This window comes from Pipra filicauda, unplaced genomic scaffold (genome assembly GCF_003945595.2).
Source record: "Pipra filicauda isolate LSUMZ 115617 unplaced genomic scaffold, ASM394559v2 scaffold267_size1258537_pilon, whole genome shotgun sequence".
Taxonomy (NCBI): domain Eukaryota; kingdom Metazoa; phylum Chordata; class Aves; order Passeriformes; family Pipridae; genus Pipra; species Pipra filicauda.
Genome location: NW_024104384.1, coordinates 586,341 through 603,474, shown reverse-complemented (window position 1 = coordinate 603,474; position 17,134 = coordinate 586,341). Strand labels below are relative to the sequence as shown.

At 45.2% G+C, this 17,134-nt stretch overlaps 1 protein-coding gene across 1 annotated transcript; it reads left to right on the top strand.

Moving 5' to 3' along the window:
• The first annotated feature begins 6,996 nt into the window (after positions 1–6,996).
• On the top strand, positions 6,997–9,940 carry HNRNPA0 (heterogeneous nuclear ribonucleoprotein A0). Its single transcript, XM_039382396.1, has one exon. It carries the CDS (start codon positions 7,348–7,350, stop codon positions 8,287–8,289), a length of 942 nt encoding a protein of 313 aa, XP_039238330.1. The 5' UTR covers positions 6,997–7,347; the 3' UTR covers positions 8,290–9,940.
• The last annotated feature ends 7,194 nt before the right edge of the window (positions 9,941–17,134 follow it).

Below are 17,134 nucleotides of genomic sequence, written 5' to 3'. Positions count from 1 at the left end.
CTCTCCCAGCCTGGCTCCATAGTAGAGCTACTTGGAGCATCCAGCTTTTGGAGCATCTTCATGGCCTCATCTGGACTCACTCCAACAGATCCACATAGTTCTTACCTTGGGAGCTCCAGAGCTGGAGGCAGCACTGCAGGGGGGGGGTCTCAGAGGGGCAGAATCCCCTCCCTCACTGCTGCCTTTGCTGCAGCCCAGGACACCTTTGCCTCTCTGGGCTGCAAACACATTCTCAGCTCGTGTTGAGCTTCTTGTCAACCAACACCCCCAAGTCTTTCTCCAGGAGTATTTCCTCCTAATAAGCACTATTCCTTATAGCACTTCAAAGAGGCCTAGAAAAATAAACAAGAATAATTGGAAATCTCCTGTGTTAGTGTCAGATGTGCCGGTTAATGCCAGGAAAGTAAGATAATGTGCTCTGATGGAGGAAAAACACAGTCCCTGCACATTTCCCTGTTTTGTGGAGAGATCAACACCCTGCTAAGGGATCTTCAGTAAATAGCTTCTAATGTGACCAAACTAGCAACATCTGAATATTAGCTAAGTATGCACTGTAATTTTTTCCCCAATGATGTGTATGTGTAAGTTTGAGCACTGCTCCATGATTCAGAATTTTTTTCCTAATTGGAAAAAAATTATCACAAAAATCACTCGCGTTCACTACCCAGAGTTTAGGTTTCACTCCATTATACTGCATAGCTCTAGAGGACTGCTTTGCAACATCCTCATTCTGATTCTTAATTCTGATTCTCAGTTAGCTCATGCCTAGAATGAAAAGTCAACTGTTTGAAAATCTGATTTAACTATAAATGAGTTACTTATAATGGCATATTCATTTTTAAAGTTATGTCATGCCACGAACTGTTGGCTAATTTCTGGACCTTATTCAGTTGGCACAGAGATGGAGATGGATATACTCCCTGGCTGGAAGGTTAGGATCTTGATTTTTTGGGTCAGCCAAGTCACTGTTCTCACTGAAAAAGAGATAAGATATGTGAGTAATTGTAATAGGAGTGTGACTGTGTTAATTCATATTTTATAATAGATTCCACTTTCCAAATCCTGATTCAATTCTTTGTATCTTTCCAGAACTTCTCCAGCTGATTTTTACCCAAAGTGATCTCTGCCAAAAAATGAATTATTTCAATAGCTCACAGACTTGGGAGGAATATGATAAAGTGTATCTCTGGTTTGTTTTTTCCCCATTCTACAGTCTTTTTATAACAACACTGTGAGCACCAAACCCTGCTGTTCTCATGCCATGACATCTTTCAGTGTCCTAATTGTTAATTAAGAAATACTTATATAATCAAAAGGTTTTTCCTGTTAATCTGTTTCAATTTTCCAGCATGTTTCAAACTGTATTCAAAATATGAATTCTAGATTGCTATTTTGTGCCTTGGAAGGCTCACTTCCCACCACCTCATTTTAAAATTTCTTGAATAGCACGGATGTCTTACAGCTAATTCCAGGCAGGTACTTACTGAGCTTCATGGCACAACTCTGCCTGCTGTGTTCAAACAAAGCTAAATGTCAGTCATGCAAAAGCTCCACAAAACCACCCTACAGAGGTTCTGTGGAATGAGAAATAGATGGAGGCTAGGAATAGCTAAGGGAAAAAAATAAAAAGCAAGTAGATTTTAATTCAACTGGAAAATACATAATGAAAGATTTGCAGATGAGAAAGATCAGAGTGTGGCTGAGATTGCTGCTGGCTCCAGGTCTTCCCTTGGCAAAACTTATGATCCTGGACTAAGATACAGTGAAAGATCTCCCCTCTCACATCTGTCACAGCATTGCTATGTTCTTTGATCCTTCACAAGAACCTTGACTTTTCAGACCATATTTTGCTGCCTTACTTTCATCCTATCACTTCAAATTATGACCAGCTTTTATATAAAATTTTAGGAAAGGGAAGAAAGGAAATCAAGCATTATTACAGAAGAGTGAAAAGATGAAAGAGGGGAAGAGAAATTGAACTTCAGAGGCAAGAGGAGGGAGGGCAGGATTTAAGGAAAAATGTAATGTAAGTCCAAAGAAAAGGATGCAAATTCAATTCTCCGATGACTTCCCACTTCACCCTTCACAAAGGTGTGTTTCTCTCTTAGGCAAACTCCCCTTACAAAGAGCTCAGGGAAGATTTTGTTCAGTAGATAAACTTTGATACCACTTACTGAAGAAATAGTTCCTCTGGGTTATTCTGTAGTTACCTTTTTATCTGTAGATATCTTATTTTGCATTAAGCAGATACAAGAGAGGGGAGTGTTCTATTCCCCATCAGAATTCACACAGGGGAGATATTTTTATCCTGAGGGGTGTCATGTTCAAACTTTAGGGAGACAAAGGACTATCCAGTTCCCTCTCAGTGCTTTTTAATCAGTCTTTTTCAACAAAAACCCCTCTCCCAACCAGTGCTAATTCATTAGAATCTCCAAAGTAAGATCGGAGGTTTGATGTTCATGCAGGTTAAAGTAAAAACAGCTGAACAGAGTGTAAGATAAACCTTTGATAAAAAGGCAAGAGCTCTCTCAAAAACAGCTGTAGATCTTCCACAAGTTTTCACACCTGTAGCTAAACCAAGGTGCCAGGATGGGGAAGCTTCTGGTGCTGCTGGATGTTTTACCCAAAATGTCTTCTTATGACCTGCACAATTACTCTCTGCCTGAGATGTTGGTCTGGCTAAGAGTGGGACTTCCAAAAGCCTAATAATATCTCTTTGAAATGATGAGATTAAAAACCCTTGCCTGAATGTGTGCAGATCTCAGGGTGATGTGGGAAATTATCGTTGATCTCCCATATTCCCAACTGTTCCACCTATGCACAGTTAGAAAAACCTGGCTGAAGTGTAGCTAAGATGGTGTTGTTATAGTCAATGCAGAACTAATTCAGCAAAATGTCTGCAAGAAGGACTCCTGTGGGTTTCAAAATACTTTCTGTCTGCTGAAAGGTAAAACCAAACCTAAGTCTGGAGGACTGCACTATACTAAAAAACATACTTAAACTCATTAAAAATCCAAGTGATATACTTAAATTGTTCTATATCAGTGTGGTTGGCTTCCAGAGTCAACAGATGTTGATTAATTTTTTTTAAAACAAAGATGTTGAAGCAAGTTAAAAGAATATGATTTTGTGTTTATATGAAGGTAAAAGAATATGATTTTGTGTTTATATGAAGGTTTATGTAAAATATTTATAAGAGCTACTTGTGACTAATGTTCTTCTATTGCCCCTCATGCTCTTTTCCAAAACTTCATTGTTCCTTTTCTGTCTTGGCAGTTTGGACTCATTGAAGAGCAGGACAAGAGTATGTTTCTTTAGTGACAAAAATTGATATAAACAATTCCTTAATAACTTATTTTGTATCATCTTTTACTCAGAATATATAGTAGCATAGGAAGCCTAGTGCTGGAAAGGGACTGTTCAGATGTCTTTTTTATGATCTCTTAAGCAGCGATGCCCTCCTGTGGACTCCAGACAGTATGATTTCTACTGGAATAACTGGAAAGTTATATGCATGAAAATGATGTGGTTTCTTTCTAACACTCTAATTAAGGACACTCTAACTAAAATATCCTATGATGACATTTAACATAGGGCATTATTTGGCTATGGTGCTTCTGGTTTGAGAAATACATTTCCTTTAGGTGGATGACACAGGTGGAGCTTTTATCTGAAAAGGTGCCTAAATTTAGAAACTTCAGGTGCTTATACAATGATTTTTATTTATTCTATAGGTTGCTATCAGAGTTGAAACAATGTTTTGCTGCAGCTGCCCTGTCAGAAGGGGTGGAGTACATATTTCTTTTGCATGGTGCTTTCCTAGGAATTTTTAAACACATAGGAGAGGGTTATGCATTTACTCATTTACAGTTAGAAACAGTTCAAAGGTATGGTGGAAAAGGGCATTTCAGGAGCAGGGAAAGCCACCTAGTTCATAGGAATGTGTATAACAAGTGCCTGGCTGCACAGATCAGGTGACTGGATGCCTCATCAGGCATGAATCCGACAGGAATTGCAGAGGTCCGGCTGGAATCTCCACAGCAGCTCAGATGACTTGGGAAGTATGAAAGTCTGGGAGACTCAGAAGAAACTGATGCTCAGCTGTCTAGGAAACCTCCTTCCCCAGGGCCAGAGAAGGACACCAGGTCAAGTGGAGTTTGGCCTTTCTGTAGTATCAGAGGAGACATTTTCACCTGCAAGTGATGGGAATGTTTGTCTGAAAGGCGTTTTCCTTTCAGTAATCAACCGAGTCAGAAGTGCAATTGAAGAGGAAGGATTTGGGCTACACTTGAGTAGTGTCAGTGACTTATTTTTCCTACTGATTTACTCACATCTTAAAGACCCTCATGTCCTCCTCCTGATGCAAGCAGTGACTCCTTTCTCTGATCTCTTCTTTGGCCTACTTGTCTGTCTTGTTCTCAGGCAGAGAAAGTGAGCTGCAAACAAGCCTTCTCTTTCTTTGTTATCCATTGAGGCCACGAGAAGCTCCTCTTAAATTTTCTTCCTTTTTGCTGTAAATTATTATGGGTCTATAAAACTCTCATGGATTATTTTCTACATGAAACATATTAATTTTTCTGGCAAAGGGCCACACAGTTTTTACAATAACTAGTAGGCGAAATATAGTTTTGTGTTTCCTGTAATTGTGTGGAGCTTGCAGATGGCCTCTGGGAAGAAGCTTTTTATTTAATAGAGTAGGATATATTTGTTTATTTTTAAACCACAAACACTTCAGTGACACTACGAGCATATTCTCTTTTCTACCAGATAAAACGATTGTGTCTGTTCATGCATTGAGATAAATGGATTTAAACATGTGACATCATGTTCAGCCTCTCTGGACTTCCTCTGGGGCTGTGGTTAACCAACCTTCCAGCACAGTCAGTGTTACACTTGTGTCTGCCAGTCTCCAAGGGAGCATTTCCAATTCATCTCCATCAGGGGGATGTTGCAGTTCTGCTTCCTTCCTCCTGCCAGCACCAGCAGATCATGCGAAAAAAAACTGTTTCAGAAAGCTGAGGCAGCTGAAAACTTAAGTTCTTTTTCGTGATAAAATTATTTTTGGCTGTCTCAGTTCTCTTAAGTGCATTGGTGTGTGTTTGCACAAGCATCAAGGCTGGCACATGGGAAAAGGCAGGATTCCAGGGCTGGAGTGAAGCAATCCCAGAGCATATCAGCTCAGACAGCTGTGGAATTACATCCTGACACGGTGCCCAGTGCAAAACTGTAACGGTGGGTGAATTGAACCACACTGTGAACTGACCTTCAAGGAAAGAACATTTCACCGCAAAAGCCATTCTTAGTTCCTGTGTAATTTTTAACATAAACCCCAGTGGCTGTAAGACCAAAAAAAAAAAAAAAAAAAAAATCGTATCTCTGGTGAAAAATTCACTACATTTGTGCTGCAGTCTTCATGCTGGCAATGTTTAAGGTACTATTAAAGAAAAAAAAAAGAAAAAAAGGGAAAGGAAATTGATCTCACTATTAGTCATTTCATAGGGCTCACATACCCTTGAACTCTAGTTATTTCTCTGAGAAAATACCTCCTTTTCAGAGATTTAAGGATGAGGAGGCAGTGATAGAGTTGGAAAGAGGACTGGGAAACGGGGGAGGAAACAGCTGGAAAAGTGAGTGAGAAGGAATCACAGAGTCGTTCAGGTTGGAAAAGCCTTCCGAGCTCATCGAGTCCCACCGTTCCCCCAGCGCTGCCAAGGCCACCACTAACCCATGTCCCGAGGTGCCACATCCACACCTCTGTTAAATCTCTCCAGGGACGGTGACTCCACCACTTTCCTGGGCAGCTGTGCCAGGGCTGGACAGTCTTTTCTGTGAAGAATTTTTTCCTGATATCCAATCTCACTCTTCCCTGGCAGAGCTGGAGGCCGTTCCCTCTCCTGTCCCTTGTTCCCTGGGAGCAGAGCCCGACCCCTCCCAGCTCCCCCCTCCTGTCAGGGAGTTGCAGAGCCAGAAGGTCCCCCCTGAGCCTCCTTTTCTCCAGGATGACCCCCCCCGCTCCCTCAGCTGCTCCTGGTGCTCCAGCCCCTTCCCCAGCTCTGTTCCCTTCCCGGGACACGCTCCGACCCCTCAATGTCCTTCTGAGAAAACAGACCGGGAGTGTGTTGAAAAGGGATGGATGGACACAACGGTGGGAAGAGCCACCGCTAAGAGGGAGCAAATGGGAAGTGGACGGACCGGAGCGGGTAAACCCCAGAGGAGGGGAGTGAGGAACTCGCAGTTGGCGATGCCCTGAGAGGGAGGCGAGGGACACACAGAGGGACAGCAGAGCCCGGCGGGGCTGTGCCCGCGGGTCCGGGACTGTCGGTGTCCAAAGGGGGGTCTTAGGAGGAGAGACCAGGCTCTGCTCGGGGGTGCCGAGCAACGGGACGCGAGACGACGGGCAGAAACTGACGCACAGAAAAGGGCCACCTGAACATGAGGCAGAACCTTTCCGTGCAGTGACCGCGCACAGACTGCCCAGAGACGGTATGGGATCTCCCCAGAACCGCGAGGAAGCCGTGCTGCGCGATGTGCTCTGGGGTGACCCCGGCGGTGCCCGCCCCCCTGCCCCGCCCGGGGCTCCGTGAGGGGCCGAGCGGATCCCCCCTCAGGGCTCCCAACGGTCCCCGCGTTCAAACGCTCCCGCGCGACCCCCCGCGCGCCGCGGGGCGGGGCCGCCCGCGGAGGGAGCGCGCGCCGTCCCGCAGCGCGCGCCCCGATTGGCCGCGGGCCCGGCGCATCGCCCCGCCCCTCCGCTCGGCGCGCGCCGAGCGCGTCCCGCGTCCCCCATTGGCCGACCGCCCCGTCCTTCAACCGGCGCACCCCCCCGGAGCCGTGGCGGCGGTCGCGCCCTCTGATTGGCCGCCGCGCGCGTCCGTCGCGCCCACCGCTCCGCCCCCTTAAAGCTGAGTGGCTGGCGGCGCTGGCGGCGCGCCCCCATTGGCCGCGGCGGAGCACGGGGCGTGCGCGGGGGGCGGGGCTCCCGGCGGCCCCTTTGTGTGGGCACCAGTCGCCGGCCGCGCTCCCGAGAAGCCGCCGCCGCCATTTTGTGCGCGCCCTGTGCTCGCCCCCACCCCCGCCCGCCTTTCCGCGGGAGCGGCGGCACCGGGGAGGCCCCGACTGCGCTGCCGGGCCGCTGAGGCGGGAGCGGAGGCGCCGCGCCGCGCCCAGGGACCCACCGCCGGCGGCCGCCGCAGCCCTGAGGTCGCGCTGCTCGCGGCGGGGGGAAGAGGCGGCAAGACGGAGCAAGGGGGGAAAAAACCTCCGGAGCTGCTGCCCCCGAACAGGAGGAGGAGTCTCGGGGCCAGGCCCAGGCGCGGCGGCGGCGGCGGCAGCAGCGGCGGCGGCAGCATGGAGAACTCGCAGCTGTGCAAGCTGTTCATCGGCGGGCTGAACGTGCAGACCACGGAGGCCGGGCTACGGGAGCACTTCGCGGCCTACGGCACCCTCACCGACTGCGTGGTCGTGCTCAACCCGCAGACCAAGCGCTCCCGCTGCTTCGGCTTCGTCACCTACTCGGCGGTGGAGGAGGCGGACGCCGCCATGGCCGCGTCCCCCCACGCGGTGGACGGGAACGCGGTGGAGCTGAAGCGGGCCGTGTCCCGGGAGGACTCGGCCAAGCCCGGCGCGCACGCCAAGGTGAAGAAGCTCTTCGTGGGCGGCCTGAAGGGGGACGTGGGTGAAGGGGACCTGGTGCAGCACTTCAGCCAGTTCGGCCCCGTGGAGAAGGCCGAGATCATCGCCGACAAGCAGAGCGGGAAAAAGCGCGGCTTCGGCTTCGTCTACTTCCAGAACCACGACGCCGCCGACAAGGCGGCCGTGGTCAAGTTCCACCCGATCCAGGGCCACCGCGTGGAGGTCAAGAAAGCCGTGCCCAAGGAGGACATCCAGGCGGGCGGGGGCGGCGGCGGCTCCTCCAGGCCTTCGCGGGGAGGCAGAGGAGGAGGAGGAGGAAGGGGCCGGGGCGGCGGCGGCTCCGGCAACCGGGATCACAACGGGCTCTCCAAAGGGGGCGGCGGCTACAACAGCTACGGCGGCTACGGCGGGGGCGGAGGCGGCGGGTACGGCTCCTACGGCGGCGGGTCCTACGGAGGCGGCGGCGGAGGGGGCGGCGGCGACTACGGCAACGGGTACGGCGGGTTCGGCAGCTACAGCCAGCACCAGTCCTCCTACGGCCCCATGAAGAGCGGCGGAGGAGGTGGAGGAGGGGGCGGCAACTGGGGGGGCCGCAGTAACAGTGGACCGTACAGAGGAGGTTACGGTGGGGGAGGCTACGGGGGCGGCTCGTTCTGAGCTTGGAGTGCCCATACCCGTTGAGGAGGGAGGCGTGGAGAGCCCTCCCTTCGATACGGGGCAGCTTCTCAATGGTTTCTCCCCTCACCCGCCGAACGGCAGCTCCTTTTAAATGCCTCCCTGCTGTGGGAGCGGCTCCTAAATGCCCCCTGAGGGTCGCCTCTGCTGCCTGTGCCACTTCGTTCTCTCTGAAGATGGACTGGGCCCCACATACACATACTTTGTGTTACAGTCATTGATGGACTCTATTTTTTTATTATTACTTGGACCTTGGTCGTTTTTATACTAGCAACGAAAATTGTCTTGTTTTAATTTGTTTTTTGGGGGGGGTGCGGGGTGGGAAATGTCTTGCTGATCTGGAGTAAAAACTGGGGAGGGATAGGGGGGGAATTTCCTTTGTTGTAAGGACTCGATACCTGGCTACTACGTTTTTTTCTACAAAAGCTACTCGGATCCCATGACTGACTTTAACATTTCTGTAAAGGAGGAAAACAAATGGTTTTTACGTTTTTTATTTTTTAAATAAATCATTGTGTTCATTGACCTTTACACGTCTAATTTTTTTTCCTAGGATCAATTCCGTACGGTTTTCAGGCTTTTCTAGGTTTGAAGCAAGTGTTCTTCTGCTTTAAAAATCTCTATGTACTTAGAGTAAATATTTTGTTGCCGGTAAAGGTCCTAACTGACTTTTTTGCTAGTGGCTTTGAAACACTTGACAGAGAAATTTTTGAAGTACTAATCCGTGGATGTGGTCTGTTTTTTAAATTCTCGTTCTCACTTAGTTCGTGTGCATCCACCATCTTGTACTAGGCAGTTTGACGTGCTGACATGGTTGGTCAATTTTTTTCTATAGGATTTTTCCATCAACGTATGTACTGTGTAGTTTTGAAGAAATAGTTTGTGTTAAGCATGTGCTTCATTCATATAAAATGTTCAGAATTTCCAATTGCTTAGTTTTCAAGTCCTCTTATGGGTTTGTCTGTGTGTGATTCCTTCCAGGAAAGGGTCGACATTTGTCCCTTCTATTTAACACGTACTTGTTTTCATAGTACCGGGTTAACAGACTTTTTCATTCGGAACTATTGTCCTTCCTTAAACTTCCCGGCGAATTCTCGCAGCTCCATCTACTGTCGGGATGGCAGCTCCGTGCTGTGGGCTTCCTTAAAACGGGAGCAAAACCGGTTTGCTAACAATTGTACCAGACTTTTGAACATTATTTTATGCCACCAGATTGGTGTAGAGTGCAATGACATCTGCACTGTGAATACAGATGGGCTCTGTGAGTACTGACTGGGAAACAAAAAAAAAGGAATGGATTTGCAATACCTGCCTCAGCACGTAATTTTTTTAATAATAATTGCAGTTGCCCATATTTCAGAAAGTGGTAACCTAAACTCCATGGGCAAAGTGCTCTGAGAACTGAGCCAGCAAGTGTACCAGCAATATAGGTGCCAGTTGTAAAGCAAAAATATCTGTGTAGTCTGCTTGATTAACTAATGTATATTTGTAGCCCTTTCACGCAATAGAATTAAAAGTTTGTTGTTTATTAAAAAGCATAATGTTTTAGGGGAAAACTGCCTTCCTGCATAGAAATATAGAATAGCAACGTTTATGGGTTTATGGATATCAAATAAAAGATTTGAATTCCTTATATGCTTGAGTGAGAGTATATATGATACGGGGCATGGATTTCAAAAGTACAAAGTTGTTTTGACTTCAGGTTTCTAAGCACTTAGTCCTTTATGCTGATGCTTCATGGGACTGCATCGTAAAACCTGCTTTTTGCTTTGCTCCAGATATGCAAGATATTAGGCATATAATTCCCACTGATCCCAGTGGGAAGTTAAGTGTCTAGGGCTTTGTGCTTCTGGGCTGAAGGATTTCGCATGAACTTTCAAGGTACTGTTGCTGTTTGATGTCAATCTAACCTGGTGCTGATTTTAATTGAAATGAGTTTCTGTTGCTATTAGAAGTGAAACTGCATCAACTTAATCACTTGTGCTTAAATAAACAGGACAACCTTTTGGTATCATTAGGATTTAAACCAAGAGCTGAGTTTCCTCTTGATTGTGGTAATTTATGTCTCTTAGAGCGAGACCGGTTCCTTTGGCTTGGCTTAGCTTTTATAAATAGTTTCCAAATAACTTGCCGTTTGCAACTATATTGTAATTTTTGTCTCAAGAGCTTGTTAGCCTCTGTTGTGAACCAGCATCATTGATATGTTGTAAATCAAAGTAGTTTCAGAGAACTATTTGTAAAACACTGCAAGTGCCAGCTCTTGTCAGCGCACAGCTTCAGGTGGTTTTATTTCAGCTTGAAGTTCTTACTGTACCTTTGCACTTTACAACCATGTTACAGTCATCCTTGAACTTCACTTGAAGCACAGCTCTCCTGTTTGTAGCTGAAATGAGCTACTGAGTTCTAGGTTATGTCTGGTTTGGGGTGTATGATTTAGTCCCTCGCAGTGGTGAGTTGCCTTAACCTTATCAAGGACCAGCCTAGTTCGGAGAGAAATGGTTAAATTCACTGTCGTGATGTGGCTTGTCATTTGACTCGGGAAGGTAAAGGTTTGTGCACCAACTACAGCTTTATGGTCTTTTCATATGTTACCTGCCGTGGCAGAATATGTTGATACTAGAAACAAGTAGGTTTTTAAAAAAAAGTGACTTTGTGTGTGAAATCTGACAGTTTGGGAACCCTTGTACTGAAATGCGCTGTTTGGTTATCTCTGTGCAATAGTCCTTGTAGGACTCGTGTCTGCTAAAGAGTTGATCCCAGAAATTGCACCTGTATTGGGGAGTGTGCTGCCTTGTCTCTCCCTGAAAAGACTGTCACCTGTTTAACAGTGTTTTGTGGTGTCTTAAGTAGCATTTGCTCTGCCCTGACCTCTGGTCTCTCTGGAGCAAGAAATTCTTCTGACACTGCAGGTGATGTTGGAGAGGCTCATGTCAGCACTTGGGGCAGCAGTGCTGGGATGTACCATGGGGTATAGAAAGATGCAAATCTGTATTGGGTAGCATTAAAGACACAGTGACTTACCTTTGAATACAGAGCTGTTTCTAGTACAGTTCCTAGTAATCAGATTTGTTGATAAAGCCTTGCTTATTTATTTAAAGGTATTTAATAATATTTTCTGCCCCCTGGGTGGATTTGTCTTCACAGAGGTGTGTGGGAAGAACTGAGATGACATGAGGTGTTATAGCTGGCATGTAAAAGTTTGTGATTTCACAGTTGCTTTAGGGTGGTCACAGAGATAGAAATAAAGTAACTTTAGTTTGCTGTCCCTTAGTTTGTAGTTGAGTTCTGAAGTTCCTGTGTCTGAAAATATCTCAGTAATTTAATGGCCTTCTGTTCAGAACTGAATACTGGACTGTGCTGGTGTCACCTGTGAGAAATAGAATAGTGAGAGCAACTGGTTTACTTTTAGCATTTAATAAAGTAAAAGCGTAGTAGTTTTCTTAAAGCACAGAAGTTCTTTTTATTTTTGTAATCTGCATGACCAAAAAGAAATTCCCCAAACCAAACTTTTCAGACTGTGTTGTGATGTACATGTAGTTTTTTAATAGCAATGGGTGTTCATGTCTACTCTAAAGTATAATTTGTTCTTGATTCTGCTTCTTGTATGACTTGTACGTTTTATTTGGCTAATAAAATTAGCCTAACTCACCCTTTTATAATACTGGCTTCTACTGCATTAAAAGGAAACATTCTGAAACACCTGTATACATAATATAATGATACTTGCACAAGTTGATGGAAGTACCTCCTACGTGTTTGTTTTACAGTAGGTGATGAAAAGCTGGTTTAGAACAGTGGTAAGTGTTGGCTGAAACAGCTTCAGTGGCAGCAAATCTCTGTGGGTCACTGACAGCAGTGACAGACTTGCAAAATAAAAGCTGTGTCTTGCCCTGCAGGCTCTCTAGTGTGCTTGGGTGGACAGTCCCTGCCCTCCAGAGCTGAGCAAGCTTTCGGGTTTGTGTTGGGTGTTGCAATAATTGCGAGTGGTGCAGCTGCAGTTCAGGCTCCAGTGCTGGCTCTGGGTCTCTCGGCTGCACTCACAGGAGCCCAGACCTGTAGGAGTTTGGGGTGTGCAGAGCTGGGCACTGACAGGAGGTGCCTGAACTCTGTCAGGTACTTCTTGCAGATGTACTTAACGACCTGTGAAGCAGAAATATTTAAGATATCTAAAAATGTTAAAGTTCTCAAATGCTTTATGGTGTGCTTTGCTCCTACCTTCCCTCCAACTTGGATCCCTTCTATAAAGCAAATTTTGCTATCACTTAGCATTGAAAGACCTAAGTGGATGGTGTAGATCGGAACACTGGTTTATTATTCCGCCCTGTCAGCTGATACTATTGTCCCAAAATAATGGCATTCCTTCTCCTGCTGGAAAGGGTCTGAGCTGGAATGGTGCTGAGGACCCCAACCTCCCATTCAAGTCTGAAAATAGAGCAGCTGCTTTTTTCCATGTGCCTCAGAATGTTCATTCTAAAATGCAAAAGCTTGGCTTAAATTGTTAATTGGTGTCTAAGAAATAACCTGAAGGACACCCCTCTGATGTGCACACAGTGAACAGAACACGGTGTGTGTTGTGAGAACGGGGTTTTACTCCGACAGTCTGGGAGAGGGTTGGTTTTCTGATAGAAGGCAGCTTAGCCAAGCCTTTAGATTAGCATTGCTTGTCCTGTTGTAGATATTATGGATTAGTGTTTATCACATAATCAACAGTTGGTACCACATTTCTGTGGTTTACATTGTTCCAGACCTTTACTTTCAGAGCTCTTAGGAAGAAGGCATTTTCAGTACGTTTTCCAAACTGTCTGTGCATAATACCTTGGATTAATATTAGGTGGCTGAAAGTGTAACACCCAAAATTTCAGTCTTTCACCTTAGCCAGAGGTGTGGTTTACAAAACAGTGAGTTATTTAACATGTTTTGCATAACTGATTCTGTGATCTGATGTATGCATCCGCTAAGGATGAGTTTTCTGCTTGTTATTTTTGTATTTCTTGAATGAATAAAACAATTGTATCCCTGCTTCACTTGAAAATGTATTTCACGATGCAAGCACACCACAGGGACATCTGAGCCAGCCTGGACAAGCACTATTTGCTTTTGTTGATAGGCATTTTTTAGATCTATTGAAGCATTACCACTCTATTATTTCTAGCATGTCTATGTGTACACACAGGCATTACCTCTACTTCCACTTACCTTAATGAGTATTTCTTTGTGCTGTAATGTAAGTATTACTGTTGATGAGTGTCAGGTGTGTATTTCTCATAACAGGGTGAAAGTCTCTCTGTATTTTTCCCTAGGAATTTTCTATCATTTACCTCTGTAGCTAAGACTTGTAAAGGGGCTGATGGAGTTTGGGTGCTTTCCTCCTTGATGTTCCTTTGACAAATCCTAGTCTTTTTACCTTCTCTGCTCCCAAAACTCTCATCAATTTCTGTTATATATAAATGGGAGGGAATAGAACTTTTTGAACTGATATCTCTTGTTTGTACGGTTCTCAGAGTGTTTTAATCATATCTATATTCCCCCTTAAAAACATCTTGCTGGGAAAATGGGCAGTGGGAACACTGAAAGAACAAGGGCTATAAAGCTGTAGTTCAGTGCAGAAGAGACATTCTTCAGATTTTTCTATTTCCTGTAGCTCTATATACTGAATAGACTGAACAGCTAAAAAGATGGAATAGTTCAGGTCTAGGCTGTAACAAAAAAAAAAACAACACCAGCCAGCATAAAAAATAAAATTTAAGTCCAGTTCTCTGTCCATAGTTTGGCCTTAGTAGTTTGCCAGTAGGAATCCTAAACAGTATTTTTTAAAGTGTGTTCTCAGTGTGGTTAATCTTGGTGTAACTTTATTTGCTCAAAGTCTGTTTAGGCAAAGCTGCAGTGTTGCCTGTTGCTGTTACAGTAAACGCCGGGCTTAGAGCATGGGCTATTCTCAGATTGTCAGCCATCCAAGTAACCAAAGCTCCTTAACTTTGAAAACTAGATGTCAAGCCCAGGCAGACTAATAATGCCATCTGTCTGAGGCATCTGGATATTGACCCTCTTAGCATGATGTGTGCAGTTTCATTCCCAAATGCTTTCGCAAATGGAAAAGACACAGATCTGGAAAGAACAGCTCTTCCAAAAAAAAAAAAAAAGAATTGGACTATGTTGAGCCATGTGCAATTTTGGTACATATTATATTCATCAAACTACTAAAAATATCTCTTTTCATGAGTAATGCAGTAAGGAATTGATGCCAGTTTAGAAAGGGATTACGTTTCTGGCTGGAAATGTGTCAAGATGCACATTTGCTCACCACCATCAAAGTGCAAATCGCTGATTAACATTGCAGAAAAATTCCTTAGAAGCAGAACGAGCTGACAAATCTGAAAATACTTTATTTGTTCAAATGCTACTTTGTACCATGGAATTGCCAACTGGTTTGTCTCACAGAAGCCCTGCTCTCCTGGGAATGCTTGTTGAAGTGAAAGACAGGCAAAGCTACACATCTGAAAACATGCTGTTAGGCTGTAATCTAGTCAATATAAAAGATGAATATCATCTCAGTCTCTTCTGTCATTTCTGTAACTTTTGTTGCTTTCTATAGCTTTACAATGGATTTTTTTCTATTCTGTAAGAAAATTTGCTTTCTACAAAACCCCCGGGGGAAGGAAGGATGAGTGTAGTCACTGCAGGCACTGACTGGGAAGAAGAAAGGTCAGGAGTCCTGTCCCTGTTTCTAGCACAGATTTGGATTAAAGCAATGCTGTTTAAAATGCACGAGTAGTGTTTGGGACTGGAAGTTCCCGTGCTTTTTACTTGTTCTCTGTGGATCAATGATCTTGTTTTCTTTGCTGCACACTGACACAGCTCCGGTGGGAAGCCTCCTCTCCCAACCACACACCCTGATGAGCAAACTGCAGCATGGGCAGGGCACAGCCCTGGGAGGAGGCTGTGCTTACCTGCTTATTGTGTACAAACACAGCACTATCAGCTGTGTTTTGAAAGAGTTTACCCCTATTTCATTCTCCAGGTCCCCTCCCTCCTCAGTAGGGATGTCCTCTGGTTTCGAGCTCGTTGGCTGTTCCTGTGGCAGTGTTGTGAAAGATCTCTAAAGCTAAATTCCCAGTTCTCTCCTTGTGGTTATCTAGTACCTCTTCAGGTTTTAGTAATCTGTTAAGTTTACTGGGTAACAAATTTGGCCAAAGTCCTTCACTGTGGGACTTCATTTGGGCTTGTTTGTTTTCTTTCCACCACTGCTGGAATAATGATGCTCCCTTTACTGGAGAGAGCTCCTTTGGGTCCTGGTGGCAAATTCAGGATTTTTCTCCTGAGATGACTGCAGGGTGGTTGTAGTTGTAATTGCTGATGCCTCTTGCATAAGGTGTTTAGCAAAGTGCGTTCTGCAAGAGGAGTGCCAGCTTTCTACATGGAGATGTATCCCGGAAAAGAGAGATCCCCAGGAGCACAAGGAGTTCCAGCTCATGCAGTCAATGACCTGGTGTGCATCGCTGTGCCTTTCCCTTAAGCCCACCTGTCTGTTATTTCCTACAGTCTTAAAAGCAGGCAAATTATTTTTCTCTAATTACATCATTCAGATGCTGTTACGGGAGTTTGCTTTTCCTCACCCAGCACCAGCTCGAATCTGGGCTTCCACTCTGCAGCATCAATCTGACTTTCACAACTTCTTTGAGGCACGAGCTTGGTGATGAATCAGCACTACATGTGTTTTGGAAATGTTACCGTGGGTTTGTGGGTAGCTGGTGGCAATGGGGAGCTCTTGTTTTTGGTATACTGGGGAGTCAGATGAGAGGGAGTTGAGAAACATCGCCTTGGGAAGGAGGAGCTGGGCTTGTTTTATTCCTGGTGCTGCTCTATTCCAAAAGAGTTGCAATGAGCTGATGCCACATGCTCTCTGATGCCTTCTCAAAGTGTTTTCTTTCTCCCTTACAGGGTGCTCTTCTGCCTGAATAGGAGAAGAGAGGATGGGAAAGCTGAGCCCTGAAAAGCACACCACAAAAGTCCAGTAAGTGAACAGGAACCCGAGCTGAGCCCTTTAAATACAGTTCCCACTCTGAATATGCTATGGAGGTTGGACAGAAAAAGGGGTTTGTCCAGAAAATACCAAGCAGGATAATGAAGGACAATCTGTTACCGGTGAGAAAGACATGCTGCCTGAGACAGCTTTTGCTGTTCAGGTAAAATAATGTGCCTGCAGAAACAATCTTGCCTTAATTTTTGTGTGTGACAGCTGCATGATGTCCATTTGTGTTGGTGTTGCAGCATGTTATGTTACGATACAAGGGTGGTGGACTCTGTTTCTTGGCTTTTGCAAAGAACAAGAAATCAAGTATTTTAAAAGATTTCAGGAAGAGAGCGAGGCAATGAGTGTACAGGGACTAATAGTAAGGAGACTTGGGTTATGGTTGGGAGATCCTGAATGAGAATAGGTTTGTTTATGCTGGTCTGTCTGAGTTACAGTATACAAATATTAATTAAGCCATACATCTTCATGAAGCATATGGGCAATTTCCCCTTATTACAGAAGGGAATAGTGGAAGCATTAAGGGTTATATTTTAAAGTCGAAGAATCACGTTAAAATGATATCTTATGCAAAAAATTTTGGGGAAAAAAAAATCCCACTTTTTGGACCATAGCCTAAACTTTTTCTCAAGTCCACGTGTTCAGCCTGTGGTGAGAACTTCAGTAGATAGATGGACTCTGAGGAGAGGCAGAGAGACTTGCTGATATTTAGGCATCTGAATACCAGCCTTTGCCTTTGCTCCAGCACCCACAACAGTTGTTTTTACAGCTTTCTTCCTGAATGTTATTTTTTTTTCC

Bases quoted from the DNA above. Each gene is read 5' to 3' on its own strand.
- HNRNPA0 (XM_039382396.1), top strand. From the start codon at position 7,348: ATGGAGAACTCGCAGCTGTGCAAGCTGTTCATCGGCGGGCTGAACGTG.